Source organism: Haemaphysalis longicornis, unplaced genomic scaffold (assembly GCF_048455015.1).
Source record: "Haemaphysalis longicornis isolate Haplotype H1 unplaced genomic scaffold, Haemaphysalis longicornis Haplotype H1 scaffold_6, whole genome shotgun sequence".
Lineage (NCBI taxonomy): Eukaryota > Metazoa > Arthropoda > Arachnida > Ixodida > Ixodidae > Haemaphysalis > Haemaphysalis longicornis.
This window is the reverse complement of record NW_027526407.1, coordinates 79,947,304-79,972,078: the sequence shown is the minus strand read 5'-3', so window position 1 is coordinate 79,972,078 and position 24,775 is coordinate 79,947,304. Positions and strand designations below refer to the sequence as shown.

At 49.3% G+C, this 24,775-nt stretch overlaps 1 protein-coding gene across 3 annotated transcripts; it reads right to left on the bottom strand.

Annotated features, from left to right (window-relative positions):
- Nucleotides 1-451: 451 nt before the first annotated feature.
- Nucleotides 452-24,775, bottom strand: LOC144143562 (uncharacterized). 3 transcript variants are annotated; one of them, XM_077675359.1, is made up of 10 exons: nt 23,702-24,775; nt 20,157-20,613; nt 17,713-17,850; nt 17,392-17,525; nt 16,238-16,360; nt 12,955-13,361; nt 10,137-10,479; nt 7,066-7,368; nt 5,147-5,365; nt 452-2,319 (listed from the first exon to the last, which is right to left on the bottom strand). In XM_077675359.1, exons 1-10 carry the CDS (start codon nt 24,539-24,541, stop codon nt 2,212-2,214), a joined length of 3,072 nt encoding a protein of 1,023 aa, XP_077531485.1. In that variant the 5' UTR covers nt 24,542-24,775; the 3' UTR covers nt 452-2,211. The 3 variants fall into 3 exon arrangements, with proteins under 3 accessions (XP_077531485.1, XP_077531487.1, XP_077531486.1); XM_077675361.1 differs by having other exon boundaries at nt 7,066-7,362; XM_077675360.1 differs by having other exon boundaries at nt 17,392-17,522.

The following is a 24,775-nucleotide window of genomic DNA, read 5'->3' as shown; positions in this document are numbered from 1 at the left end:
CAGCAGGTTATGATCAAGGATTCCGTATGGGATCCGAAACGTCAACCTTTTTTGAATTGACTTGGTCAGTGACTGCGACTTTGTCATGAACTCACTGCCTGGCCAGACGGACTTCCTTCGAACCCTGGACTATGTACGTGAACCACTCAGTACAACCACAGGACAGCAAGTGGGTGCTACAAAGAGTAACCACACTGGATGAACACTGATTTGCTGGTTGCCAGATTAGCGTCAATTCCAAGTGGCAACCTTAAATCGCCATCTGTTCACCCTGCGAGAGAATTCGCAACACTACACACGGTACAATGCACCGAGCAGTGGCTTCCAACAAAATCTACATGGCGCTCCTAAGGAACGATTCTGCAACAAAGCTTGCAACAGCTGCGACTCTCGCAGTCTTCTCTGGACTATTTATCAAAGGAACAACTTCTCGCAAGGCTCAAGAAGGTAATCTGGTCCAAAAGAACATTTTATTTTATCTGTTCAAAAGCGCACTTTTAATTGAGACAGAAGCTTACACAGAGTGAGACTTCAAGCGGTAAAGCGCTACGGGTGTCTCGAGGGCTTACCAAAATCACGCACATTTCTACCCCTTCCCGACCCCGAAAAATTGGCAAAAAAGCTGACAGCGACAAAAATAATCTGCTTCAAAAGACGGAGCGACGCAAACGCAGCAGTCAAAAAAGTCTACGCATCATGGTCAGTCTCAAAGCAAAAGCTAAACACACACAAACAAGCAAAAAAAAAAAAAAGCCGACAAAGCGGGCCTAAGTTTAGTCGCAAATAAAGACAGGCGTTGCACGCGACGAAGGGCAATCGAGAGGCACTAAACGCTGCTACACTTATGTACAAGCTCAGAGCCACAGTTTGTACAAATTACACTTGGGGAGTTCGCTTGCACGTGTCCTCCATTTCATCATACCTTGCACTTGTGCTTGTCGTCCACTCAAAACGTGCAAGGCTCTACAAGCGTCCTGTCCATGTCTTTCGCGCAGTTTTTTGTTTGTTTCGCAACACACGAGACATTTGGCATTGTACTTGCCGTGGTGGAGAGAAAAATCGCGTGGTCATTAGATATGCGACTTTTCGCGTGTCCGCTCTTGCCACTGTTACCACCCTTATGAAGCAGCAGCACGGCAGCTCCCCACACAGATATATATATATATATTTACATTTACATGAAACTGGTGCATGCTACATCAATGGGGGAAAAAGATAAGACGAGCTGACGTGCACTCCTAGGTTGGTTGCGCGGCTAGCTAGGAGGAACTAGCCGACACTAGCCATGATCGTCGTCAGGACGCGAACATGCCGATTATGAGTGGACTGTACATATGAAAATGAGCCCGGAAAAAAAAAAAAAAAGCTGTTGCGGAGAAACATGGTTCAAAGCGTGCTGGGCCAATACTTTTTTTCTTTTTTATGCATTCACTTTGCCAGTCTAAGCCAGTTTGGGACCACACTAGCCGGTGAAAGTCAGTGCCACAAAGGATAAACGTGCGTGCCAAAAATAAACGTGCTCCATGCGTGGCTCATCTACTCGACAGGTTGAGAGACGATGGATGAAGCCACTCAAAAGCTTCTCGTCAAGTTCACTGAATGAAAGTCTTTGCCGATTACAGACTTGCTTCCAAGTAAACACCGAGAACTTTGGCTCTAAAATAGCAACATTTCGTTCCTTTGTTTACGCGTAAATAAGACGAGCTCCAACCCCTCGCCAACAAGAGTTATACATAAACAAAAAAACGCTCATCACTATCATAGATTACGAAAAAAAGTAATAACAAGAAAAAAAACACTTCTCTACTCACGAATGCAAACAGTTTGTGAAGCAGTAACCAAAGGTACTGTTGTCTGGGGAGCGGAAACAAACAAAAGACGGGAGGAGAAACGTCCGGACAATATCTACGGCACGTCGTACCGCAACGCACACTGCACAGTCACCAGTAGTGAGTAGTGTCACCTGTGCAGCCAGCAACTGCCCATCACTGACGCACCCACACCACAGTCTACGCCGACGGGGCAGTCCGACGGCAGGCTCGTTCGGAGCGGCTCTTTCACAGAAGCGAGCCTCGTCGGCTGCCGGAAGTCCGCCGTTCTGGCAGGTCCCTCTTGTAGGAGCACGTCCACCATTTTGTTGCGGTGGTGGTAGGGGGCACCGCCGGTACCACGTGGCCTGAGCCCCGCGGTCTGGTACAGAGGCTGGTGCGCTCAGGCGGTCTCGATGCCTCCGTCTTGCGTGTGGACCACCATGGCGGACTGGTCCATGGCCAAGAGGGCCTGCACCGTCTCCATGGGAATGCTTCCGTCATTGGGCACCTGTGTAAAAGAAGTTAATTTTTCAAGTCTGATGTTAGAAGCACTATGCACGTGCCGGGTGTGTTAAGGGGGGACGCGGGTCTTAGAATGGTCCAAAATCGCGAAAATACGCATTTTGGGAAAAACACATTTTTGAAGTCTTTGTACCTTCAAGCACCTACTCTAAAAGTTTCACCGCTGAATTTGATCGGGAATAACCTCAAAAACGACTTTGAAAACGCAGCGGGAGCCGCAAAACGCCGCAAAACAGGGTAAAAAAGCTTGAACTTCGCGCGCGCGCGCCACACTCGAAGCAGACTGCCGGCGGCGGCCATCTTGGGCTCGCTTTGTAGCTGATTTCTTTGTGTGTATTTTGCGCCAACTCAAAATGGCGTCACATGAGGAGAACGCGCGGTACCGCCGATTTACCGAAGGTCGTTTCGGAGCCGCTGATTGGCAGGAGCAGGCGCGCTCGAGTCCGAGCCCCCCGTTCCACGTCTCTGACTGGCCGGCACCGTTGAGCCGCCATTTTTTTTTTTCGTTTTGTTTTTGCAGGCGCGCGTTCGGCGCCACAGTATTTTCAATTCAGGTGTGTTTTCTCTGCCGTTAGTGACTGCAATTCTGTCACAACGTCTTTACGTCTCGTGCCGCAATGCCTGGAGACTTTTACCTAACTACGCGCTGCAAGCGTACGGAAACACGATGGAAGACGCCGTAGACGGCGGTGCCGAGATCGCCCGTCACGTACGAATCTGGTCCGAGAAGCGCCGCGTGAAAACGTCCGGATTTAGTTAGCTGTTGTGCTTTGGTCTCATTTGTGAAAAACGAAGTTGGCAGCACAATATGTTTGTGCTTTTCTTTAGTTTGCATAGACATTGAAGGAAGTGCAAAGTAGGAACTACCGTACTTGAAGTTCAGCAAAAAGTGCAGTTTTCCAGCGCTGTTTCCAAAAGTTTTTCATTACTTGCATAGAGCCTTCCTGATTATTTTTGTGGTACGGTCGCATATTTTTTTTTTTTGAGGAACAGAGTGACACGGCGCTTTTTATATTTGGCTATGCTGTAGCAAGAGTTAGAAACTAAAGATGCATTTCTCTCTTATTTTGCGATGTCATGCTCTGCCTGAGTGTTTCACTATCAGGCTTTTGACCTAGGGTGATAAGACTGGTATCATTTAATTATTAGATCTAGCAGGTGATGCTGTTTTTATCACTCTGGTATCCATCGCCAAATTGTCTAGCAGGTGATGCTGTTTTTATCACTCTGGTATCCATCGCCAAATTGAAGTCCACTTGCAGCTCTACAGTTTATTTTGTGAGGTCACGCTTTTCCTTGCGGGGTGTTTCCTTATCTTACTCTTGAGCCAGGATAACAAGACTGGTATAGTTTCATTTGTATTGAATTGGTCTAGCAGCTGATGCTATTTGCATCACTGAAGCATTGATCACCATGTGCATTTCACCTACAGCCTTGCTGTAGGTTTGAGATGCATTGCAAGACAATCTAGTTCTGGGTGGCTGCTGTGCTTTAGTCTTATTGGTAGCACAAAAATAACAACAGCACATGGTATTTGTGCCTTTCTGTATTCTGTAAAGACACAGAGAAAAGGTGAATGAGGATATACAGTTTCTGAGGTGTAACAGTAGAAAATTTAATTTTCCTTTGCAATTTGTACGGTATTCATGTGAATTTACGTCAATCTTTTCAGAGTTATTTTTGTGTTACAGTCACATCTTGGTATGCTTTTCTTAGTGAAGAATAGAGCTACAAAATGATGCTATTTATATTGTTGTAGCTATGCTGTAGCAAAAGTTACCGTGATCTGAAACTTCAAATGCATTTTTCTCAGTTTCTTTTTTTGCAAGACCAAGCTCTGCCTTACGGGGGTTTTTGTAATGTTGCTCTTGGGCTAGGATGACAAGACTGGTACCATTGTATTCGTACTGAATTGATCTAGGGGGTGATGCTATCTTTATTGCTCTGTCATCGTTTACCTTTTTGCAGAAATTAATAAAAATGAGGCAATTTTATACGAATTGCTGATATCAAATGTTCACCTCTTTCATGCTTTGCAAAAGTCTTCAAAATTAATAAAAATAGCATAGCCCCCCAGAGTAGACCTTTGGCATTATGTCCGTATAAATCATCATTGAGTTTGCTAAAGCGAAATTGCTCTAAACCCCCGTAAGAAATGCCTCAATAAATAAATTTCAAAGTGTAGTATTTCTTGAACAAATGAAGCTATGTCAAAACCAATTACATATTTGAAATCAGTGTAAAAAACTGCCTAAGACTACCAATTTTCATCTAGCTGGCATTAATAATAAAAAAAAATTGTCTAAAGACCCACCTCCCTCCTTAAGTAACTGTCTCAAAGTAAGAGCTCTTTGATGCAGAAATGACAAGCGTTACAATTACTAGCATCTTCTACAGCAGGAAAAAAAACACATTCACGGCTTGTCCTAGCAGGAGCAGGAAGTCTGGCCAGCTATTGGCTGCGAGGTCCACCACTGGAGAGATTGGCGATGCGATCGTTTTGCGTCATCGCTTCGTTTTAAGTGCCACGTAGTTTAGACCCCACCCGCAACCGGTCTCAACCTATTGTTTGAGTGGTGTTCTCACGCATAAGCATTGGCAATTCTTTCTTGTTTGCGTTTACATGCACGCCACAAGTTGGTGCTCGCATTCCAGTTCTTCACTTTCCCACGTTTGTCCTGAATTTGGGCACCCCTCAAGGACCCCACCTCTCAACGACCCCCATCAAACACTCTTAATAAGGACCTCCACCAAGGACAGCTCAATGTACCCATCAAGGACCCTATCGAGAACACCCTTGTCACCACCCCTACCTGCAGGGTGGTCGTGCCGTCGGGGTTCTGCACGATGACCACGTTGCCCAGGGTCTGTTCCTCCTCAGGGGTCTCCAGCTGGACCAGGCTGCCGTCCCCGTCCTCGTAGGCGCTCACGATCTGCCCGTCCGGCAGGATGTACTGCCGGATCACGGGCTGCACTGCCGCCACCGTGGTGCCGTTAACCGGCTGCCCACCATCTTCCGCCGCACACACCACCTGCAACCACACACACCACAATGTCAAATTCAAGGTCGAAGGGGTTTTAGTTGGGCCAAGAAGAGGAAATGGGCATGGGCATGGGCAGGGCATGTACTGCGAATGCACGATAACCGTTCGTCATTAAGGGTAACGAGTGGATCCCTGGAGAAGGCAAGCATGGCAGGGGGTGGCTTCAGAAAGTTAGGTGGGCAGATGAGATCAAGAAGTTTGCGGGGATAAGTTGGTCACAGTTGGCACAGGACCGGGATAATTGGAGATCCACGGGAGAGGCCTTTGCCCTGCAGTGGGTGTAGACAGGCTGATGATGATGAATGGGGCAAAGCTGCGCCTGGGCAGTGAGGGCTCCGGATCAATTCTTCCCACATGTAGATCTTTAATGCGCGCTGAAATCTTGACACGCAGGTATTTCCGCTCTTTGCCTCCATCGGAAAAGCTGCCGCTGTGGGAAGGATCGAACCGGCGCCCTTGAGCCTTAGCCACTGAGCCACCGCGGCGAGTGGTACCACCACGCCTCTCCTGGAACCCTGGCCACAACCAAAGCCGTACACTGTACTCCCACCGCGGAGCAGTTATTCTGCTACACCATCCATTGCGTAACTTGCTTTGCCAATGCCTGCAACTTTCCTTGTGTGCACATGTATTCTGAATGCAGTCTTCTTACGCTAATCAAATATGCAACTTTTCGTGTTCTATTATTCTGGACGCATTGTAACACTACACTAACTCTAAATTGCCGAACTGAACAAAACTGTCTAGAAGCATGGTGCTTGAAAAAGAAACGTAGCGCAAAAAGGCCTCGTGGTTTGCAGTGCAGAACACAGTTAAACCCCCTGCTAACAACTGCTACTGCAGGGTACGGCCATTTGGTAGTGGATGGCTGCAGTTGATTGGGCTCACACTTTCTGGCTGGCAATCTGAAAGTGCGCCCTCACAACAAGCTCTCTCTCGATGGGTTTATTTTTTCTTTTTTCTTTTCTTAAGCCAGCTCTACCCACCTGTACATTTGCAGTGCAGCCAGTCCTTTCATCATCTACCACATTAACACCATAGCTCAAAAGAGAAGCCTATGAACTAAAACAGGGCACACAAGAAACCACATCTGCATAGACAATCTCTAACATGGATTTTTGGGGGCGAGGCCCTTTAGAGGCTCGGGCTGTCGACGCCTCCTGTCGGCATCAAGTCTCATATCATGTACTCACAGTATCAAAACACCAGGACACTCATTTTCCAACACCTTGCGCTACAACGCTTTTTGCTCCAAAGACACGAGAGTTCTACAGCCAAGCTGTATACCTCTACCCCCCAATGGTTTCATCTCTGTGGGCAAAAATGCCAAGGCGCCAAGAATACACTTATACACTGCACGCTTCACCCCTCCCCAAGTTTCACGTTAGTAGAGATGGCCCGGGAATCTAAAAAATTAAAAAACACGTTAATGGAAGCTTTTTACTCCTTTATATGAACTTGGTGAGGGCATGGATTAGCGCCTTTGGTAGCCAAAGGCTCTAATTCAAACCTGGGAGTATGCAGAGCAATACAGACATCCCTCGACCAAAGCGGCACCTACGATTGAGCCACGGATTAGGAGAATGGTCGGCCTTTGTTGGCACCAGCCCTGCAGCTGTCACACCAAAGTTCAAAACGCCTCCTTGGTCAAAACTGTGCTCCCCGAGTGGTCCCCCTCGACGACCTACCTGCGTGATCTGCTGCTGCGAGTCCTCGTTGCCGTGGCTCTCGACAACCTGCACGTCCGGCTGCTTTTGGCTCGCGGCTTCGGCCTGCGGCTCTTCTTCCGGCTCAGCCGGCGGCATGGCGGCGTCGGCGGCCTCCGTGGCCTCTGGGGGCGTGAGCACGTCCGGCTTGAGAATGCTGGTGACGGGGGCCGCGGCCGGAGACGCCTCGACCGCCGTCGGGGGCGGCGGCGGGGAGCTCTCGGACGAGGTGACCACGCGGACAAAGTTGCGGCTCAGTAGCGACTGGCCAGGCAAGATCTGCACCTGGGGCGAGAGGGGGGTCACGGCGATTCAGTGCAGCCTCGCTCGTCTTCAAACCGTGGAGCTGCTCTACAAGCCACAAGTTCGGTGTTGCAGGCAAAAATACCAAAAAAATGCGCAGCGCTCATGAGTGCGTGCCTCACGGCAACCACCGAGCGTTCCCGGCACGCGCAGTGGCTTTAGCAAAAAAAGAAACAAAACACTTTAGCACTGCTGTCAAGCGCTATCGCATGGTATTGCTTGGCATGAGGAACACGGCGATATCGATGCATATGACAATGGCTACTACTAGCACAGTGCAAAGCAACGACGGAACATGCAAATAAACAATTCCAAACTTGTACAAATGCGTGGTGACTTGTCCTTCGGTGCTCACGTATGAAGAAATCCTGCAGCTTCGCTATGGTTCAGGCCTTGCGTGACTTATTGCTAGCTTCACTGGTTGAGCTCGTGGAAGTCTACAAAACGACTTCGCATCCACCACTTGCCGCGAAGACGATGACGACCTGTTCGATACGTATGACGATTACTAGCACTGCAACTATGCAAATAAACAATGATACTGAAACTTAGCTACGTGTACGGCAGTGCTCACCTACAACAGCTTCGCCATTCAAGTCTTCCGCGCGAGTGCAAGCTTCCCTGGATTCTTTTTTTATTCATTTACAACATACTACAGACATAAGTGGTCCAAGCAGGAAGAGCCTATCACATAAGAGACAACAGGAATAGCTGCACCATACGTGATACACTTTGTTCTACGTAATGAATGGGATGCACGTAATTTGTTCCAATCAGACACTGTCCGAGGAAAAAGAGTACGTAAAGGAATCGGTTCTCGTGAAATATAGGGTAAGCGAATTGGGATGGTGATGTCAGTTGTGGCTGGCTGATAGGAAAGACAAATATGGTGATGGATCAATGGCCAGTAGAATGCAGTGAGAGAAACCTTTGAAGCAATAAAGAATAGAGCCTTGTAGAGTTACAGATTGCGCGAGTCCAGCAGCCCGGGCACGAAACTACATTTATTCGAATCTGGTGTCCCTTCTCAATGTGCCTGCAATGCTCACAGAGAAAAGTGGTCTACGCTGAAATCAGCACATTGAAATCACACAAATTCGAAGGTTGATTCAACCAATTACTTCAAGTATTGAACACCAATGTCAACGTATTTACACCAGACACATTTACACAGCTTTTCTCATTTTGAGTGCACCTAATCACTCCTGGTTGGCTCATTCCTGGTAGTGTCCCTCTGACCTTCAAGCTCGACCAAGGTCAAGCCAGTGCCTCGTGCAGTTGCGCAACAACGAAAGCGCCAGGTAGCTCGTTCATTCCAAGAGGCGAAGTGCGGAGAAGGAGACAGAAGAACATGCCATCAAGAAATAATACAAGGAGGCGTTGGCTGCATCCAAGTTCCCCATGCCTTCGCACCTACAGTGCCAACTGTGCCATGCGGAGCCTGTGTTTCGTCTCGGTGTGCAGCTGTGTGCCCGTTCACTGCACCCACTCAGAGTGAAAACCGAGCTATTGTCCAACAAACCTGGTTTAACCACATCCAACCACCACAGATTTATACCAAACTTCTGTGCACCCATCTATATCATGTGCTAAAGAACTTCGCTGGTCATCCGCCTTCAGAGAAGTGGAATGGCTCACGATTTTGTTGTGCCTAGTACAAGACAAAGGGAAAAATTCCGAGTCAAAGAAAAGGAAAAAATTGTGTACCTCTTCATCTAACGACAGTGACGGTTCCACACGAAGCTTTTTCGTGAGGGATTCTCTGGCTGTCGTCTGAGTTTGGACTTTACAGTGAAGCTGTCAGCCTCTCGTTGGTCGGAACATTTCGTGTCACAAACAAAAAACCCAGGCAAGACCCAGCAGTTCTCGCCCAAGGCGCCGAGCGCATGCGTCAGACTAATGAGGCATGCAGCATTGAGCTCGGTATTCGTGTAAGGATAAAAACCACAAAACAAGCATCGAAACTGTATGATGGATGATAAGGCGCCGGTGAACAATGGGAACCCCGCCCCTAGTGTTCTGGTAAAGATTAGGTTTGCAGCTGCTCTCGAAAGGGGAGGGGGGGTTGACGTCATTCGAGGGCTAGCGCATGCGGCAGGCTAGGCAGGACCCAGCATTTGCCGCCATAAAAGCCGACTGCAAGTGACAAGCCCGTCAAGACAACGAGGAGCATTTCGTACCCTCCCCCATCAGCTTGTGTAGTGGTTTACAACACCTCGCTGGGCATCCACTTTCGCAGGCCGGGATGGCGTCCATTTTTTTAAATCACTGAGCTCTGACTTTGAATCGCATCCAGATTGCAGCAGCTTTGACTTTGACCCTTCACCCTTTTGTTTCACACGAAGCAAGCTTTGTGTTCAACTATCATCATTGTCGGATGAAAGGGTGCATGATTTTTGTTTAATTTTGCACGTCCATGCGCCCCTCTCCAAATCCAAACTGCTTTGACCGTGTCAAAATGGTGAAGGCAATAAAGGGGGGAAAAAAAGGTCAAAATGGCACGATCAGATTGACGCCTGCTTTATAATGCAAGGGACCCAGGTTCAGCTCCAACCACACGAAGCATTTTTCCTTTCACTTCACCCACGATCATTCATCATCATTATCAGAGGAAGTTGGCTTTCCTGCAGTGCATTTATGACGCAACCTACGCCAACAGTGAGACACAGAAAGCTTCGCTTTAAAAAACAGGCGAAGCATGCCTGCATCCTCCCCCTCCGAGCACAATCTACTACCCTTCTTTTCCTCACCTTGTGAAGCTGCGACTTGCCGGCCTGCTGAATGAACTGAAAGGTCTCCGGGTGGTTGGACGTGGCGGAGGCGACGATGGTGGCCGTCATGCCCTGCGTGGCCAGGGCGGTAGCGGTGGTGGCAGCGGCGGTGGTCACGGCCACCGTGGCGGCGGGCACGGCCGCCGTCGCAGCCTCGCCGGGGGCCGCCTCGTCGTCGTTGCCGTTGGCCACCGCCTCGTCCGAGACGGGCAGGCCGGCAAACTCGAGGTTCTCGAGCATGTTCTCCGAGAGGCTGTCGCTGTTCAGGGTGGCCTCGATGATGCCGTCCACCTTGGCCGCCTCGCTCTCCACCCCGCCGCCCCTGCGGTCGACGAGGGAAAGGGGGCACCGCGTTGCCTCACAATGTACGCTAGAGGGAAGTCTGCTGCTGCAATCCCCCCGCGTCGTCGCGGGCAAGCCAGCAATGTTCCTCACGTAAGTTGCTTCGATAGCCATATGGCTTCGCTTCGCTCTCAAAAGGGGACGTGGCAAGTAAAGTGACCTTTTTATTTACGGACCAAATCTAACCAAATCAGGAGTATTTATGCAACCAGCCAACCTAACGACAGAACTGAAATCAGCTTCAGGATATCTGATAGTTTTGGAGTTACAAGACTAGCTACCTGAAACTTGCAGTAAGCATAATTAACTAATTAGGCAAGAACTCGACCAGATTTCTTTGTCAGTGTGATTAGGAAGGTCTATTTTGTGCTGAGAAGCTATCAGATTATTGCAATATATCCTTTAGGCTAAAAAAGTAAAAAGAAGTTTCACCTTCCTTTGAAAGCCAGAAATAGTATTATGTCACAACGAAAGTGAAACACCGCACTCTTTTCTGGATACCTAAAGGAAATAAAGATACAGTTGAACCTCGTTATAAGAGACATGGATATAAGAGACAAATGGGTATAAGAGACACCATTCACCCACATGGTTGGCTGCCCTATCTTTCCCATTAAATCGACCTCTTTTATAGCAGACTTCGGATGTAGAAGACAGTTGGTTATAAGGGACAAGTCATCCTTGAAGTTTAATCGACAATCTCGCTTGTAACAGGCATTTTAACTTCAGATGCAGTGCCACCAGTCACTAATTGCAGTTGCTTCCATTGTGGAAACACAGGTGGACGACAGACGCCTGCAGTCGCTATTTATTATAACTTCAGCAAACACACAGTGGTTCAGTCAGCTATGAAATGACGTTGAGAAGCCCTGCCAATGGAAATGCAACTTACAGAAGTGGTTGAAGCTTACTGCCATACATTGGAGTGCGACTGCACATGTGGGCTCTCCCACTTGCGTAGCTCCCAATCAAGAAGCATCGCAGATGTAGAGTCCTGCAAGCGTAATGAATAGCCTGAGCACACAGCGGAAGAAGCTGTGCGCTCTGGCTATTCATCAGGCTTGTGAACTCAACATCTATGATTCATCTTCCACAAACAGTGAAAGGAAAAAAAGCTTGTAGAATCGGTTGTAAAAAACAGTGTAAATACAGTCATGAAGCAAATATTCAGAACTGTTTCATAAATTCTGGGGCCAAACATAAATTAGAATGAATCTTTTGCAGCATGCTGTTCTTATTTTAGTCATACGGTGCCCACATTGAACTAGGGTCTGATTAGTAAGTGAAAACATGGTCCCTGCTTATAAGAGACATCTCGTATAAGAGACAGAAACGGTGCCCCGGTACGTGTCTCTTATAAAGGGGTTCAACCGTAATCTAATAGCTTCTGGGGGGGAAAAAAGCGTTTAGGAAAATAAGAAAAAAAGTGTGAGATTACACAAGTAAATACGGTATATATTTGGATTGCTTAGGTTACTCACAGCAAATTGTTCTTGGTTGAACTACTTCCAGCTGTGTGGCGAAACGGCGTGGTTTTGCCCTGTAGCTTTGAATGCGTTGCACCGTAAAGTTGTCCCTGGCTATATATTAGTATGAATGTCTATGCCACGTTGGCAATGCCACTTTCCATCCAATGGACCCTTTTCCCAGCAGCAATCTGCACATGCATTCCAAACAATGCTACAGTACACACAGTCCATCTGACGTGATGGCTCACGCAAAACTGGGAAATAGCCGCGACGCTCAAGCAGGCAATTTCCGTTTTTCCCACCTTTCACACACCTTCACCATATAGCACACCATAAATTCCCCTAAAATCTTTTGCACAGCTTTCGTTGCCTTCTCATTCCCTGCCTTTCCTTCTCCAGCGATATGCCCTCTACTCACTGCTTCATACACTGCATTTCCAATTCGCTCACTTATCCACTGTCAGTGCCTTCCAAGCTGCTCTCTATGCTTCTAGCCGCCATATGACCACCCATTAAAAAAAAAAAAAACCAACACGTTTTGCTTTTAAAGTGAAGCTTTGTATGGCTGCGCAAAAGAAAAATCTGGCCATCCCGTGAACGCAGTAAACTCCTCCAACACAGCCCCATGCTCTTGCACATGCACAAAAAAAAACCATGTTGGAAAGGAGTTAAAAGTGAGGGGAGAGAGACTGGCTGGGTTCGCAGATGGTGCAGCTGCGCTGGCAAGTGGGAACGGCGCATCGGAGGGAGAGAAAAAGAGCAGCTCTCGCAGCGAGCTACGGCGTGAAGGGAAGCCCAAGCAACAGCGGGCAGGGGCGATCAGCATCAACGTGGCAATGGTCAACACCAGCCACACATTACAGCATCACTGGTTAACTACCCGTGCAGAATGCACGGGCACTTTTTTTTTCCTAACATTTCTTGCCCCTGCCCCAACAAATACTGGCCCAACGTCACAGCCGCCAAGCAAGTGGTCTGACACTCACGTGAGCACGACAAAGGCGTCCTCGTCGTCGAGCCGCAGCCGCTTGTTGGGCGGCAGGGGCTCGCCGTGCAGGGCGGCCACCATCTCCTCGGGGGTGACAAACTCCACCGCCTCCCCGCCCGTGCCGGTGGCCGGCTGGCTCTGGCTGCTCTCGCTGTCCAGGCCCTGCGGCAGCGGCCGCTTGCGGGTGACGGGGGCCACCTTGGTGGTGATGACCTCCTCCTCGCGGATGGCGTACAGCCCCGGCGGGATGCCCATGGCCTGGGCCACGTGCTCGTCCTCGATCTTGATCAGCTGGCTGCCGATGTGCGCCTCCTCCTCGCCGGCCACCACGGGCAGCAGGCTCTCCTGGCTCAGGGCGCGCATCTCCCGCAGCACCTCTTCCAGCTGGATCAGCATGTCGGGGATCTGCGAGGGCGGAGGAAGGCATCTCAAAAGAGGCTGTGGCGCGGAATTGATGCTACTCTGCACAAGGGCCAGGCATCCAAAAGCAGCGAAACATTGACACAAGTCTTCTACCCACCACGGTGGCTCAGTGGCTAATACCCCTGTCACACAGGCACTTTCAATCGCGATTGAAGTGAATCGCGATCGAGTTTTCGAGCGCACTCGACGTACTGCTGCTGCTACACGGCCCGTTTCAATCGCGATCGAGAAGTTGCACCGGTTGCACGTGTGTACGCCAGATTGTGCTAACAATGTACTTGCGGCCGGCGTCTGGTAACTTCGCGCGGTCGTAGGTATACGTAACTATAGAAATGTTATCGCACGCTTGTTTGGGTCAAGTTATTTGACACAATTTGTGGCATTAGTTGAAGTCGTCACCTTCTGTGTCATTACTGAGCGGGGGGACGAGAGTATCGCCGCTTTCGTTCCATCGCACTTGGAAGCCTCGATCGCGCTTGAGAAACCAGGATTGAGTTCGAGCGGGACCGACTCAATCGCGATTGAAAGTGCCCGTGTGAGGCGTGCCACTCAGCCCAAGGACACAGGTTCGATCTGGGCAGTTTCCAGCTGGAGGCAAAAAGTGGTCGTGCCAGGAAACTGGGGGAGAAGGCAATTGAAGGGCTGCAGAACAGAGAGTCGCAAGCTTTACCCACTCAGCACCCTTCTCGTGACGTTTGTGGCCCTCAAAACAGCGCTGTTTGCAATGCCGCTGTTACCTGCACATCCTTCTTAAATGCGCCAAGTTGAAGCAGGGAGAAGCAGCTTTCCAACGACCCTAAGGTGGCGCTGATCACTTGCTGTCAGGCAGGGCTATCGCAACTTGAAGTTGGGTCAAATTCTCGCATTTAGCTCGGAGTTGGATGCTCCAACGTTTACTAATTGTTATTTCTTTAATACTTGGTGGCGGAATTGGATGCTGAAATCTTGCCAGATCATACTTCAGACTATAGGGACTTGGAAATTGGGACTGGTGAAAATTGACTTTTTGGGTCATTTTTCGCAATTGCTCCGTCCCAAACACTACCTACCACCTAGTCTGGGAATGCCCCTACGCACCAAACCCCCTCCCTTCCCCATCCTCTGAGCAGTGGGAGCGCGAGCTGGCCAGCTCACGGTGCGAGGACCAAGAACGCCTCATCACTCGCGCCCAAGCAGCTGCGCTAGCTCGCGGCTATCTGGACTGAGAACGCCACCCACTTTTATGCTCATTAAATGTTTTCCAATCCAATCCAATAGACCCACATCCCCCCTTAAAGCACAAAAGGTTGTTTGACCGATTGTCTTTATTCGATAAGGAGGCTAATAATTACATGAGGATGGCATGTCCTTATACCTCCAGTCATTGGAGCAGGTTCATCAGGGTTAACAAACATGGACTGCTGTACATAAGCATTCAATCCTCCTGTAAGCTTGCTTTTTTTCTTTTTTTAATGCAAATTTCCAGCCCAGCGAACAACCGCCTCTACATCATGCCACGTCTCTCACTCCTTGCATCCCAAGCAGTCATTTGTGTGGGGTCTGTCCGAACCAAACACAATTACCGTATTTTCCGGTGTATAAGCCGCAGTTTTTTTCTGAAATTTTCATTGGTGCGTCTTATACAACGTGCAATTTATATACGTTTTTTTTTTTTTTCGGAAAAACTGTCATTTTGAGGGGGGTGCGACTTATATAAAGGTGCGACTTACAGACCGGAAAATACGGTAATCCCCGACTCGGTATACAGTCGAATCCCGCTGCAACGAAATTGACGGGACGCGCGAAAAATTTCGCTGAAGCGAAAATTCGTTGAGGCGAAATCCGCCCCAACACACCACGGAAAGGCCCGAAAAATAGCCCCGTATGTTTCCGCATCATTGGCAGCAAAAAAACAATGTTTAGAAAAAGGAGTGACGCGCAATAACGTCACGCTTATTCGGATAACAAACATACCAATCGTTATCTGTGTTCACTGCACGCAAAGAACGCGTTACGGAGGGGGGTGAAGAAATGCAGGCGGAAAACGTATTGCTGCACAACAAGGCGTGCCCACCGAGCTGATTACTTTCAGATAGCTGCTAGGCCGTTGGAAGCCCCCCTCGCTTGTGGCAGGAGCAGTGGCGTTATCTTATCCTCTGACGGCACGGCAGCTACTGACCTTGGCAGGCAAGACGCGCGCTTGCATTAAACATGACCGCGCGCTCGCGACTAAGATAGGATGACTTGGCTTCAAGACCAAACACGCAAACATGATTTTTGCTCTTGACTATGAAGAATGGTAGAAGGAAAACGGCAAGGACAGCTGCTCACGAGCCACAACGCATACATGACGGCGCCGCGCCAGCAGCGGAGCACATTCGTGCGATTTCAATTGGATACAGATTGGCTGTAGCTCCGGCTTGGCGAACCGGGCCTGTGCCTCATGTAAAGACGGCAAGCCACATAGTTATCACCATCAAACAATGGCGTCCGCTTATGAGTTTTTTTTTTTTTTTGGTGGCGGTGTGGGTGCATCGCGCATGTTTTCGGTGAAACTAAGCGTCCTGAATGTTTAAAAAGTTACAAATAGCTGGCGCTATGCTTATTTTATTGTGAAATAATTGTTCAAACCCAGCCCAATTCATCGAAAATTTCGTTGAAGCGAAAGCAAGCCAGACAAATGGTTCGTTGTGGCGAGGACTTTGTTGCATTGACTTCTATGGCTAGCTGACGGGGAATTGGAAATATTTCATTGAAGCGGAAATTTCGTTGAAGCGGACTTCGTTGTAGCGGGATTAGACTGTACCTCACTCTTTCCGAACGTGCTGCAAAGGCTCCCTTGAGAAGGAAAGGAAAACGGGTCCACTGCCCGTGCCTACCTGCAGTTGTGGCGGATCCCCCTTCTCGCACTTGGTCAGGAGAAACTCCCAGAGCGAGACGGACTCGGAGAGGCGCGGCAGCACCACCTCCATCAGCTCCTCTTCCCGGCATGCCTTGGTCACCTGTGCAGGAGAGGGCCAGGGGGACGACGCACAAGATGAGCGAGACCGGCACAAACAGTTCCGGTGTCACGCAACACACCTATAGGAACCCACATTAGATGCGCCACTACCACAAGAGCCAAACACTGCTCGGAACTGCTGACAGCCAAGCTCGTACGTCTACCCACTACAGAACCAGGGTTAACGCGTCCCACCAAAAGGGCTGGCGGGGAGGAACACAGCTTTGCTAGCTGAAAAAGGCAGCTGCAAATGGCACTGCGCCAAATTTCCTGGGTGCCCAACCGATAGCTCTTGCGCTTTCTTTGTAACAAAGCTCTGTTGTAAGCCAAACGCGAGAACACTTCCAGCACGGAGTATAATACCGCAGAAGAACGACAGAGTAATGCGACAAACAGTACGGTAAAAAGCAAGGCGAAGAATTCAAAAGTCTTTTCGCTAAAGTGGACTCAAGTGGAAGCGCTCTCGCGGCAGGGAAAAGTGCTCCCGCCGAACAGAGTGATCGTATTTTTTTCTTCGTTATTTTTAAAGCAGTTCAGCCATCACTTCGTAGTCAATAAATGCACATTGCACTTGGTGTCAACTACGCTTTCAGCTTGACAAGTGCGACACTAAGTATTGGTACCAATCGAAACTACTTGGCCCCACTACTGTGCAACTATTGCGAGATTATAAGAGCAATAAGCTATACAAACACAAGAGCATAAGGCCATGCAAGCCGGAACCCAGCTGTATATACATTAATCCCCTCTCCCCACTGTCCTCCTCCGAGCAGCCTGACAGGCTTCACACACAACAGACACCATTTTACACACACTGTTGTAGGTGCGGAGCAAGTGTGAAGCCTTGGTAACGAAGCTGTTGCCGTCTCGTTCAAACTCTGGGGTAAATAACGCGGTCAAACTGACCTTCCACAGAGCACCGCATCGCTTCTCACACCACTCCGTGTTTTGGGGGCAAGCACTGAACTGCACCAGGGTACACGAGGGCACACCAGGGTGGAAAAGGGGCAGGGCTGTAAGTAGGCCACCCACCTCCTTGAGCCGGGCTTTCCGCCGCATGGAGGCCAGGTCGGCGTACCGGCTTCGCTGCGGCGCGGCCATGAACATGGCCGGGTTGTTGGAGCCGCTGGGCGGCGGCGTGTCCGTCGTGCTCGTCGTTTCCCCTGCTTTCGGGAAAGGGGGCCCAGCAAAAGTTAGCCAGGACCGCACTTGCACCTCTTGCACTTGCACATGTGCTGCCACCACTAAGCCATTGCCAACACACTTTTAACAGCTGGGTCAAACGAACAAAGATGGGAACAATTCTTTGCACTGTGGCAACGCGTGACGATGAGTCTGCAGTGCATGTCTTACCTTGGGCCACCATTTCGTCCACATCCGACGGGTTCCCGTGGTCCGGGTTGAGCCGCAGATGCCTGCAGAGTCCACCGCGACCGATGTACGATTTGGAGCACGTCGGGCACTTGAAATTTCGCGGCCTCCCACCATAACCTGCACACACCAAGCGTCATCCGTAGGGTGAGACTGGGCTTGGATCGCCACACTCGTTCCGATTGTGAGATCCCATGCTTGACGACGCAGCTCGAAGAATTGGCCCAAAGAGCCAGCACAGCCGCTTAGAAGAATGTAATTGGATCGCAGAGCAAACTCACAAGGGCTGGGCATTTATTTCACAGAACAGACAACCGGTGGAGGAAACAAGTAACAGTCTGGGTATAGAGGGATGAACACTAGATGAAGCAAGGCAATCAAAAATTCCGACCTGACTTTGGAACGACGAAAGTACAAGTCATTAAACGAGCTGTCCACCTTGCAGTGCAAATCAACAGGCTGATGATGAAAATAAAATGTATTTTTTTTCGCAGCATGAAGATAAATGCACAGTGGTTGCAACCAGGTGTTCCTTTTTCCATGACTGGTTTGCTGAATTTGCACTGTGAACATCTCCAAACTGTACTTGCCAGAAATTTGCCTCAACATTGCAGTCACCATAACTTACATTGTGTTCTTACCCCTCACTTTACCACGGCTCAGAAACCGGTTAGATCAGCAACAAGTTTTTCAACGCGACCCGTAGTTTGAGAAGTCACCTTCTAGAGTGATAATACTGTCAATCTGGGCAGAGTTCAGGTAGATTATAGCAGCAAACGAGACCCCGCCCATTGAATTTTCAAGACCATCTCATGGTTCAACAAAGCCCAATTTACCGAGCCCGTCAGTTCGAGCACTGTGAAAAAATATGATGCACAAGACTCAAAAGAAAGAGCAACACAACAGAACATACCATGGGTGTGCGCCTGCCAGTTTCTAAGACCTCCCCCGAAAGCTACAATCTGGAATGAACTAAATATTCTTGCATTGGAAAAGCACATGTCCCAACGGAGACTACAACAAAACCGTGAAAACACAAAAGGGTTTCATCCATTTCAAACACACAAGAATAGGTTGACTTGTTTATGTACTACGCAGTGCAACACAACTAAAATGCCGGTAAGAAGGTGTGAGAATGAACGAAATGCATGATACCAGAGGTCAATTACTTGTTAGAGCATAAACAGCTATTAGATTGTGCATCGTTCCGCTGCTCTTTTATTCCTGTGGTTTTGTTACAAATAGCGCCCAAATATGTCTCCAAAGAATAATAAACTAGCCGCTCTTATTGCAATCATAACACGTTCAACTCAGATAACACATGGCATGCGGTGAACTACCGCCAGTATGGGAGACAATCACCAGAAGCTTGTAACTGTGCGAGGGACATTCCCTTCACACAAGCAACAGTGTGAAAGCCAAGGAAAGCAGAGCTCCTTTCTGCAGTGTGTTTTACAAGGTGACTTTGAGGACAACGTGCTTCAGAAGCATCTCCAGAAAAGACCATTTTCAGAAGCGTCTTCAGAAAAGACCACACGCCGCAAGCTCGTGCACCACAAACCCGTGAGTGGCGAGTGGGCCTCACCACCTTTCTGGACAGTGTAACCTGTGCAGCCACATGAGTGCGAGTGCCACCAGGGGTGAGCCCCACTCTCCACTTGCGAGTGCGGGTGCCACCCCCTCCCGGACCACCCACAGTGACAGTCCTCACCACTACATTGGACAACTATTCCACACTTTCGCCACGATGGTCACTCGGCCCCTTGTTTACAACTCGTTTCACGAGCTGCATGCCGAACACAGGACCAACAATCCACATGCACCATGACATTCCACGCAGACCACTAAAAGAAAAGTGACAATAGGTGTTCGGGCCTTTACAGCAGAATGGTTGTCGTGAGTTTGTACACTGATGCGTGTGGATTGTTGATAAGGTAACATTGTTGATAACAAGGAAACGATAACGAGATGACCTACACTTTTCCCCACAGCTCTCGAACGTCTGTCCCCCGGTCTTGTGTTTCCAAATGCTTCACTGCACAGAGCACCCACGTGACATGTGTGATGTCACTGCGTGCAATATCTTTTTGGGCGCCTGCTAATTCAAGCCCACCATTTAGGCTCTGTGGCCTTGACGTCGAGTACTAAGTACTGGCGCTGACGGCTTGGGTTCGAGCCCCAGCAGGTCTATTTTATAGTTGTTTTTCATTGCTGAATTTTTTTTTTTTCTAAACTCACGTCACCGCATTGTTTTTGTTGATAATAGTGTTTGGTATGTTTTAGGTCGCTTTAGGTTCTGGGTGCAGCCAACGACCACATTAAATTACCGTTCTGGTTCTGCTTTGCACAAACATATGTTATGTTGGTGCTCTGTGCAGCGAAGCGTTTGGAAATACACCCCCGATGCGCATTCAGGGAGTACTCACCCGTGAAGGAGCGCCGCCCGCGCTCCTCGTCGTCGCTGACCTGGTAGTCGGAGTAGCCGCCGTCCGAGTCATCGTACGGCTCGTCATCAAAGTCCAGGTGGTGGATGCGCTTGTAGTCCTTGACCATGTACGAGGGCGGCTTGGAGATGCGCCCCGAGCGGGTGCGCGGCCGGTGCTTCTTCTTCTCCTCCTTCTCCTCGCGCGACAGCTCGGGCCCTTCGCTACGCGGGTCGTCCTCCTCGGCGACCCGCCTGGCGAGACCCCCCCGGCCGCGCGGGCGGCCCCGGCCACGGCCCGAGTACGACCCCCGGCCGCGCGTGGTCGTCGTCGAGCCCGGCCGCGTGCTCACTTGCTTCGAGCCCAGCTCGGACGGGTAGATGACGCGGTAGATGATGCGCGTGTTGGTCTGCGGGTTGAACACCACCGCCGACCCGCCGTTCTGGATGGCCCTGTTCACCTGCGCCCCAGCAACGGGAGAAGCAGTTCCAACGATCACTGGGCAAATCCCTTTCACTCCAAAAAGAGACGCAAATAGCCGGATATGTCCGCCTTGCAAGTGAATCATCAAGTACTGGGCTTTAGGGACCATATGGCCAGGTATTGGTTGCACTAACGCCACAACATTAACAGTGTACTTGTCTATCCGAGCTCATTTCACAGTGCTCCAAATGTTTCAAAGCTTCTAACACCACAACAATTAACAGCATACTGAATTAATGTGTCGGTGCGAGCTAGTTGGTATTTCATAGTGGGAACAGATTAAGTGCCAGGCACAATTGGAGGAAGGAAAACTTTTTCTTTCCAGTTTTCTTCTGGCCTCTTTCCTGTCAGTTTTTCTTCCTCCAGTTGTGCCTGGCACTTAATCCGTTCCCATGATTAACATCGTACTTCGTCTATCCAAGCTCATTACACAGTGCTCGAAAACTTGAAAACTTACAAAATCTGTGCACGGAAAGCTAACGTTACACTGTGAAGGGAGCCGGAAATAAGTTATTGCTAGTGTCGAAAAAACTGCAGAGGGTAAGCCAGTTAAGATCTCCAACCTGAGCCCCGGTGGACCCAATGAGGCTTTCTGTTGTGTTACTGATATGGTTCGGGCCTTTGTTTTGCACATTTTTGCCTTGCCATTACAAATTTTCACTACTACTAGTTACAAACTGTGCCCTTTGCTCCGGCTGTTTTTGTGCTAGTGAACAGCAATGGTTTTCCCCTAGAAGTTACAGTATATGCCCTGTGCACATGGATGCCACATCAAACGCAAGAACCAGGAAAACAAACTTCAGATTTCCTCCCAAACGGCAGGCAGCAACAGCATCTCAGAAAATTCCCGACAAGGGAAGCTTACACACTTCACACAGAAACCTGACTTCGGTCATTTCTTGATGTTTTTAGAAGCTTTAGCTCCCACTGTTAAGAACAGTTCCACCTACCAAAATACTTCTTTCCGTCCTCAGCAGCTTGTTCAAATGCAATTGTGTTCCCCTACAGGGATAATCAAATGCCTCACTTTGAGGTCTGTCACCTTAACAATGCATCTGCTGGCCCTGAAGCTGATGGGAAGGCTCGATACAATTGCCTCCCCAACCTGTGTCACTAACGTGCAGAACACTGTGCTCTTAATGCCCGCCCCAACCAAATGCCAATAAGCAATTAACAGCCAGTTCTAGAAGTTATAACCTTTGTGAGCGATAACTAGCACCGACTTTAACCCTGCATGCTAGTTCTGCTCTGACAAATGTGAAGGAAAAAAAAAAAGGAAGAAAATGTGGAAAAGTTAAAAGTTGCATATTTAAACCCTGTTCATAAGGGCGATATGTCACTTAATGCATCACCAGGTAAGCCTCCTTTGTCCTATTCTAAACATCTGTGTAAGGCAATGAATAATGAAACCACACTCAGACTTGGAAAGCATCTTCAATCAGAAGGAACCTATCCATAATGTGGCCACAAATGTTTAAAATAAGCCCCCCCTTCGAGGCAACATTGAAGGCTCACTCTAACAAGACGCTACGGTCCAATGCTTAAGATCTTCAACAATGCTTCGAAACCACACTTAGAACTGACCATCCAGACCAAGAATAAAACTGAAATAGTAAATATTCAAACAGTGCTTTGAAGAGCAGACTCCAAACACTATGGTGAAAGAACATGCAGCCTTGAAAATATATATAAAAAAAAGAAACGCACTCCGTGCATTTTTCTAGTAACTGGGTTGACAATCTGTTTCGTAGCAGAAAAGATTAATAACATTACCAGCCTGACAACTGCTCCATCAACCGCAGCACACCAACAGTGCACAGGCCAATGGTAAATCAGTTCTTGCGAGTCCATGCCACAGCTATTTGCCACATATTCGCAAAGAGAAGAGCTTGGATTGAGCTCAAGTGCAATGCGGGCATGGGATTAGGAGAAAGATTTACAACACTGCCTACCACCAAAGGTGAAGCCATCAGAATGCAACATGGAAACAAAGTAATCAAGCTTTGTGAACAACGTAACAGGATTGAGAATGCTAGAGGTTGCCGCTACTTTGTAGAAAATCGGGGCAAAGCAAGCGCCTCGACCTTGATTTTGATGCCCATAGACGACGCTGCTTTGCGTGCAAAGGGGTCACCCTCAACGCAAGCAATGACCATGAAAAAAAGTTGGATATGTATGCAAACCGAAAAAGGGCAAACCTGCCTTATTTTGTATTCCTTTGTAGGCATGCACACAGTGTGCTTGTCTGTATTGAAGCACAAAGCTAGCCCTGAAATAGATCCACAAGCCTCAGCATTTTGACAAAAATAAAAACTTTCTTGGATAAAAGCTTTTAATGTTCACACCAGGCTTGATTACAGCTCGATTTCAAGCGTTAAGATGAATGATTGACTGTCGCTGAGGACCCGAATCTATATTTTTTGTTTTAACCAGCCAAACCTAAATCAGGATGAAGCAGTCTGATTTCAAGCATGGCAACAGACTACCTAGAATTTGTGCTAGGGAATGGGCAGGCAGCAGATTATCAGACATCGCTTGGCGATTCAAAAAGAAAAATTGTTCTCAGTAGTTGACCAAACCCACCGAATTATTTGAAACACTTCTGCGAATCTGCACAAAATGCCTCATCATATTCCACTGCGAGCGCCTGGAACAATGACAGATGCGCTGTCCAACGTGGTACATTTGGAAAACGGCAGAGGAGGCCTTATCAGAATAGATACATGCGCATATAGAACAACTGGACAAGCCTGAAAAACCTAGCTTGTTTCAACAGAAAGGCTACCGTTTAAAAATAGCTACTTATTGAATGAAAGCAGGCTGTTCGGAATATTACAGAAATGCTCAATGACTACGGCGGTGCGTACTAGCAGCTACGTACAAATTCATATTACCGCAGAAAATGAGAAATGGTAGGAAAGACCGACTTAGCCTCCCAAGATATCCCTCGCGCCCTAAGGTCTTGTTCTTGATCGGCCTTCACTTCACATACAAAACTCCGCTGGGAAGACTGCAAACGCACAATGCACGACCACTTTCTTTTCTAATCCACTCTTTTTTTTCACCTGCTGTTGTTGAAGAACGTGTGCGATCTGCTGAAGCTGCTCGGGTGAAAGCACTTGCGTCGAGTGGTACGTGTTGCCCTGTTGAATGATTTGAATCGGGTTCTCGGAGGAGCCCAGAGGCGCCGAGCTCTGCTTCGGCGGCAGCGGAAGATTCTGCAAGGTCTGCGTAACCGGCTGGATCTTGACGGGTGCATCTCGGCTCTCGTCGTCCGCCGTGCTCGGGGCAGCGGCGTCGGTGGCGGGAGAATCGGCCGCCACCATCTCTTCATCTTGCTGCGTTTGGGCGCCAACCGTTTCGTCCGTGGCCTGCTCCATCGCATCGCCGCCGTCGCCTGCGCCGTTCTGGACGTCTCCGTTCTCGGCAGCCTCGACAGGCGCGGCTTCTGGCTGTTCAACGGCGTCTGCCGCCAAGTCCTGAGCCAGCACGGCCGCGGGCGACACGTCGTCTCCCGCCGAGTTGACAGTGGCCGGATCGTGCGCCTCGGCCGCCTCAGCGCCCACCTCGCCGTCGACGACATCGACCAGCGACACCTTCTCGACGATCTGGCCGTCCTCCCCGACGTCCTGGCGCAGGATGCCGTCGGGCAGCTCTTCGCCGTGGAGCACGGCAACGTCGTCTTCGACGGTCGCGTACGTCGCCTGATCATCGTACTCGCCCGAGGCCTCCTGAAACGCCTGTTGCAGGATGTCAGCGGTCGAAACCTCCCCGGACACCGCCGGAGCCGCCTCGCTGGCCACGGCCTCGTCCAATTTGTCGTCCGCGGCGGTAGAGCCGTCGTCTTCGCCCGAGCCCGCGCTAACCACCATGAGGTTTTGTTGTTGTAGATCTGCATCCGCCATCTTGGGCTCCGACGGGCGCCCTACTCGTATGACACCTATATCGTTTGCAAAACTGTCGCACCACCAGCTCGTTTCGCCAATTAAAGAAGCGCACTTATCTTGGCGGCAGTCGAAACACAAAAAAAGCTCCCGCGAGTCGATGCCGAAAAGTGTACGCGTTCTGCTATTTTCCCGAGGTCAGCCCGAACATCCGCCATGACGCAGTTGCGCCGTTCCTTCTTTAAAAAACCTTCC

What these genes read in the sequence shown, in the direction of transcription:
- LOC144143562 (XM_077675359.1), bottom strand. Translation starts at nt 24,541, where the DNA reads ATGGCGGATGCAGATCTACAACAACAAAACCTCATGGTGGTTAGCGCG. An exon ending in GGACGAAATGGTGGCCCAAG is followed by an intron (nt 17,526 to 17,712) that starts GTAAGACATGCA and finishes CTTTCCCGAAAG; the next exon opens with CAGGGGAAACGACGAGCACG. An exon ending in GGGATCCGCCACAACTGCAG is followed by an intron (nt 13,362 to 16,237) that starts GTAGGCACGGGC and finishes CCGCCCTCGCAG; the next exon opens with ATCCCCGACATGCTGATCCA.